This window comes from Nicotiana sylvestris, chromosome 3 (assembly GCF_000393655.2).
Source record: "Nicotiana sylvestris chromosome 3, ASM39365v2, whole genome shotgun sequence".
In the NCBI taxonomy this organism is placed as follows: Eukaryota; Viridiplantae; Streptophyta; class Magnoliopsida; order Solanales; family Solanaceae; genus Nicotiana; species Nicotiana sylvestris.
Genome location: NC_091059.1, coordinates 194,661,652 through 194,667,772, shown reverse-complemented (window position 1 = coordinate 194,667,772; position 6,121 = coordinate 194,661,652). Strand labels below are relative to the sequence as shown.

The window sequence follows — 6,121 nt, the reverse complement described above, 5'->3', positions numbered from 1 at the left end:
ACACGTGGATTAGTTAAATGGTCAAAGCGCAGCAATTGACTAAGAGGCACGGATGGAAACAACCACGGGAAGAAGAATTTAAATAGGCACGAGACAACGTATAGATACGAGTCTCGTACCAATTTAAATTATCTACAGCCAACTGATAGAAGGCATTGAAAACAAAGATTTGGTCACAGAAAGGAGTCCAAATTCATTATTAAATACTTGATACGCTATGAAGTCGGTATTTAATAGGAATGATTGTATAACGACCTATTTAATATCATTTATTACTCATGATTATATCATTAAAGCTGAGGCTTCATTCCTTTACCTAGAATTGTCTATAAAAGGAAGAAGTATCATCATTTGTAAGGACACGGAATACTATTGAGAATTTATTGAAATATACATTTATTTGCTTCTTACCATTGTTCTTAAAAGTATTTTATTTTTATCTCCTGATTATCAGTAACCCGAATTTCTTTTTAGCTTTGACCAAAGACTCAGATTTTTGGTTAAACAGTCCACATGGCGTCATTATTCTTTCCCCGCTCCTATATAAACCTTCTTTAATATGGCCAATTTCCCATTCCCTTATCATTCCTCAAACTTTCTATCCCAAAAAAATAATCTCTCTCTATCAATCACTACGTCTCTCTCTGTGTCTGCTATTTAATTTAATCATTACTCCCTATGGAAAGAAATCATCACTTGCATCGACAACTTGCCAACCTAAGGCAGTCTTTTTTTGATCAGGTTTCTCTTTCTTTCATTTTCTTGCTTTCATCCTCCATATAATTTAACATGTTGTAATAACAGGTAAATTTATAATTACTCCATTATTTTAAGTTATTACTATTCATTTATTATTAAATAGAGTTACTTGTAATTGAACTCTTTAATTAATTAATTACTACTAGCTACTATATATTTACCTAGTTGTTGCATGCATTCGTTCTTTTTGTATAAGATATGCACGATACTCTTCTCCGATCCACATGCACTGGGCACGTGTATTATAAGAGTTTGGTATCTCGTGGGTGCAGGGATATCTTGATGAGCAATTTATTCAGTTGGAAGAGCTACAAGATGATGCTAATCCTAACTTTGTAGAGGAAGTTGTTACTTTGTTTTATAAAGATTCAGCTCGCTTAATCCATAGCATTGACCAGGCATTGTGAGTTATTGTTTCATGACTACTCCTTTAATTTTATACACATTTACATACATCTTAATTCCTAGTAATAACAGAGTACTGATAACGATCTAATTAGTTGAAGACGAGACTACATTCAAGATTCAAGAATGACTGTCTAACTATAGATGATAGTGAAGTTAATCATGTTTATATTTAATGCGTTTCAGGGAGAAACATCCTCTTGATTTTGCAAAGCTAGATAGTTATATGCACCAGTTCAAGGGCAGTAGTTCAAGGTAACAACACCATATATAAAAATGTATGTGACAAATTAGCTAGATACTCAAGAAGTACCAATATTTTTCTCTCGTCTTGCGCAGCATTGGAGCCAAGAAGGTCAAAATTGAATGCACGCAGTTCGGGGAATACTGTCGAGCAGGAAATGTGGAAGGGTACGGAATTTTTTTTAATTTAATTTTTATACATATATAATTTTTACAAAATCAATTTTATGTTTTGTAACTTGTTACCTACCTTATTTCTAATTAAGTTACTAATTCCACTTATTATGAGTATCTTTTAAATGACGACTTGATTATGCAAAAGTTCTTTTCTCCTTATTTTCTAGTTACTCACCCATTTTTTATGGGTACTCTTTTAGATGATCTGATAGTATAAAAAAATTATTTTTCATTGTATACATGGAAGTTAAACTCATATATATATTTCCCATGCATCATATGACTACTCCATTCCAACATTTTATGGGATGTTTATGGAGCAAAGCATGACACGAGTTCTACTCCTTTTAATCTCCATTGCATCGTTCACTCTTTTATAAACATATATATATATATATATATATATATATATATATATATATATATATATATATATATATATACCAAAAAGTTTCTATGGAAATCGTAATCAATGCCTTGCGAGATGCTCTTGCATAATGCATGCTACTGGCCTATCCGGAATTTACTTTAACATATGGCGCTTTACGTATTTAAAGGACATCTTGGTACACAATGTATTGACATTCACGCCGGGTCCAAGAAAAGGCCGCACCCTAAGGGGTATGATATAGACAGCTTATCCTAAAGCAAGTATTAGTGGTTACTTCCATGGCTCGAATCCGTAATTTATAGGTCACATAGAAATAAACTTTACCTTTGCTCCAAAACTCCCCATCATGGCGCTTTAATTTACATATATCACATTTATTTTTTGGCTCTTTCTTCAACTTTTACCCATTGTCATGACGCTACCTTCGAGTTCTCACCTTCTCTACTGATGCAATCGCAATATCATACTAATTTTGTATACCTTAAGGTAGAGGCCCATGATCAGTGGCGGAGACAAGATTACTGCCAAGGGTGTTAAAAAAGAAAAAAGTTAGAAAGGTTACTGTCAAGGGTGTTCAAGAAAAGAAAAAAGTTAGAAAGGTTGTAGCTAGTGAGAATAGAATCAATGACTTTTCAAAGGTTTTGAACCCCCTTGACCACTAAGCTGCGTTTTTGGGCCGTGTAAAGAGGATTCAAAACATAATATATAGAGGTAAAAAATAAATTTTGCCTTACATATATAATGTAATTTTTCCACGAAGGGGGTTGGAATGAACACTTTTCCGCCCCCTAAATCCGCCCCTGCCCCGTGACGTTCTAGAATATTCATCCGCATGCCTTGAGGTTCGACTAATTCGAATTTTGCTCTCGAAAATTATAAACATCACAAAATTGTATGCTAAGATGGTTACTGATAAAATTTTAACGACAATACGCGTGTACCACAAAAAGTATATATTGTCGAAAAAAATCATGTTTAATTACTGTAATTTTGTCAAATGCCACTAACAAACACGTTGAAATATGAAACGACAGTTATTCCATCTCCTTTACTTTTTAACTTTTCATCAAGTTCGAAAATTTGAAACTATTAAGGAACAAATAATTAAAAGGTCAATTTTTGTTGCGCAAAGATGTCTTTACGCTTTATTTTTAGGTGGGCTGTCAGGGAATCAAGGGATGCATGTTCATTCATCTGGACTGGGTGTCTAATTCTTAATCTTAATTATTACGTGACTGATTTTTTTCTGTTCTTTTTTGTTCTCCATGAGTTATAAAGCAGATGCAAGAGAACTTTCCAGCAATTAAAGAGAGAATATGCCGTACTCAGAAAGAAGCTAGAAGCTTATTTTCAGGTGGCCTAGTTTTCTTATTATAATGTTTTATTTCTACCTCGAATGACTTGCATCGTCAAAATTAATTAACATATATATAAAATATTTTTGATACAGCATGTACTCCTTTATCTTTAATTAAAAGTCTTGAGTTTGAGTCTTGAATTTTCTTTTTGTTAGAAAGTACTTTATCCCAAAAATGGTACTTCCTCTCGAATCTTAATTAGTCGGGTCCTAAAGCAGAATCAGACATCAGGTGAAAATTAAAATAAAAATGTCGATCAAATTTATATTTAACTAATTCCAGTGTTACTTTGTGCAGTTTGTAAGACAAATTGGACCGATTGAGACGGCGAGTCGCCCAAATTAAAGTAACTCGCGCGTGAGGATTGAGGAATATGATCTAAGTGACTGAATAGGACAAAGTGAAATCATTGAGAACAAACTGTAGTACAAAAGGTGCATGTACAAGGGACCATTCCCTACTACCTTCTTAAACGTAAAAATAAAGGGAAGCATATATATGTTCTAGTATTAGAGTTTAAGTAGCACTAGCTAGCTAATAATATGGTTGTATATATTAAGCATATAGGATGTGCTGTTGTATACATGAAATGAAGACTTTTTCACATTTTTATTCACCTTTAGTTTTCTCATTCGTTTTCACCGAAATCGAAACCGAAATACCAAATTAATTCGGTTCGGTTCGGAATTCGATTTTTCGGATTTTATGCTCACCCCTAATGGAATTAAACCAAATATGAGTGAAGAATACTTACCCTAATAGCTCCACTGAAAATCTCCTCAAATTTCACCTTCTCCCGAGCACTCCAATGATTTTTATGAAATTGGACTTAAACCCTCGTTTTCAAAATATAATCTGACTGCCTAGGCATTTCTTCATCGCGAACGCGATATAACCCTCGTGTTCGCGAAGCTTACTGCTTCACAGAGCAAAATTCCTTCTACACGACGCGATAACCTTCTCGCGAACATAAAGCACATCAAACTCAACAGGTCGCGAACGCGACCTCTACTACGCGAATGCGACCTTTACTACGCGAACGCGTAGAACAAAAGCATTGCGGACCCAGCTATCCCCCTTCCTCTATGCGAACGAGACAGGAGACTTCCGAACGCGATGACCAGAGACCACACTTCACGATTGCGAAACTATCTTTGCGAACGCGAAGTCCAACTCCACAGCCTCACACTTTAACCCTTCGCGAACGCAGGACATGCATCGCGAGCGCGAAGGTCAAAAACCTACAACACCAACAGCAGGGATTCTACAATTTTTCACAGCATGAAATGGTCCGATTGACCACCCGAAACTCACCCGAGGCCACCGGGACCTCAAAAAAATATGCCAACATATCCCATAACCTCACTTGTTCCAGCCTTCGGAGCGCTCATAACAATATCAAAACACTCAATTCGCTTCGGATTCAAGCCTAAAAATTCCAAAATCTTCTAAATTACGCTTTTGATATAAAAAAACCCAACCAAACCACGTCAGAGTGACCTGAAATTTTGCACACACGTCACAAATGTCACAACGGAGCTACTGCAACTTTCGGAATTACATTCCGACCCCTATATCAAAATCTTACCTATCAACCGGAAAAACCAAAATCTTAATTTTGCCAATTCAAGCCTAAACCTTCCACGGACTTCCAAAATGCATTCCGATCACGCTCCTAAGTCCCAAATCACCTAACGGAGATAACCAAATCATAAAAATTCCGATCTGAGATCATATACCAACAAGTCAAATCTTGGTCAAACTTTTCAAATTTCAAGCTTCAAACTGAGAACTTTCTTCCAAATTCATTCCGATTACCCTGAAAACCAAAACCAATGATTTACATAAATCATAATCCATCACACGGGGCAAGTCATGCCCGAGAACTAACGAGCAAAGTGCAAAATCCCAAAACGACCGGTAGGTCGTTACATCCTCCCTCACTTAAACATACGTTCATCCTCGAACGTGCCCAGAGTTGTTCCAAAAGTCAACCAATTACTGAATAACCATATCATGCATATACCCGGGGGAGATCCCATGTCACCCTATCTCATATGTGTCTGATAATACAATATAACTGACATTCCACAATCCAACCTAGCCCATAAACCTTAGAACCACACTTCACTTCTGAAATCATTCACAAGATCAGAATCTCTCATCTATACTCTGAATAAGCCCGAACAAGCTGTGATAACCCATACCTGTAATCTCAGGTGAAATCACATAATATACCACATAACTCAAACACTTGTAGTGATAACTTCTAATCACAGTAGTTGTATACAACACCCGAATACCAATAGAAAAACTCTTATCAACTAAAGTCTCGTTCCAATACTTCCATATACTGCCAATGATAAATGAACGCGCAGTAGACCATAACCTTCTCTCAGATCAACCATTCATGAAGCCACTTCTCCTTTGGCAAAGACCATAGCAAATTTCTAAGCCGAACCTCGATATTATCCTTCCAACATGCTGAAATTGAATCCGTTCGTATTCATTCTAGATCCCAATGATCTCGTCTAATCCAACTCAACTACTCTAGCGCATGACACCTCAATACAGACTAAAGCCATAACTTGCGCAATCCGCGCACCAATAAGCAACAATTCGAACATACTCAAATCATGGAAATGACTCAAATGAAAGAGTTGTACTGCAAGCTCCCCAATACCACCTCAACACAATGTTGAGAACCCGACATACGTCGTAGAAACAAAACACACGAATCCAATCCGCATGATCATTCCTTCATATAGCTTCGCTCTAATGCGCGACC

At 36.3% G+C, this 6,121-nt stretch overlaps 1 protein-coding gene across 2 annotated transcripts; it reads left to right on the top strand.

The window, feature by feature from the left end:
- Window positions 1–594: 594 nt before the first annotated feature.
- On the top strand, window positions 595–3,922 carry LOC104222783 (histidine-containing phosphotransfer protein 4). 2 transcript variants are annotated; one of them, XM_009774080.2, is made up of 6 exons: window positions 595–741; window positions 1,032–1,162; window positions 1,351–1,419; window positions 1,504–1,575; window positions 3,257–3,329; window positions 3,631–3,922. In XM_009774080.2, the coding sequence occupies exons 1-6, from the start codon at window positions 679–681 to the stop codon at window positions 3,676–3,678; spliced, it is 456 nt and encodes a 151-aa protein (XP_009772382.1). In that variant the 5' UTR covers window positions 595–678; the 3' UTR covers window positions 3,679–3,922. The 2 variants fall into 2 exon arrangements, with proteins under 2 accessions (XP_009772382.1, XP_009772381.1); XM_009774079.2 differs by having other exon boundaries at window positions 3,254–3,329.
- The last annotated feature ends 2,199 nt before the right edge of the window (window positions 3,923–6,121 follow it).

Excerpts from the sequence above, each read along its gene's own strand:
- LOC104222783 (XM_009774079.2), top strand. The coding sequence starts at position 679 with ATGGAAAGAAATCATCACTTGCATCGACAACTTGCCAACCTAAGGCAG. Across the intron at positions 742-1,031 it reads GGCAGTCTTTTTTTGATCAG|GGATATCTTGATGAGCAATT; the intron begins GTTTCTCTTTCT and ends TCGTGGGTGCAG. Across the intron at positions 3,330-3,630 it reads AGCTAGAAGCTTATTTTCAG|TTTGTAAGACAAATTGGACC; the intron begins GTGGCCTAGTTT and ends TACTTTGTGCAG.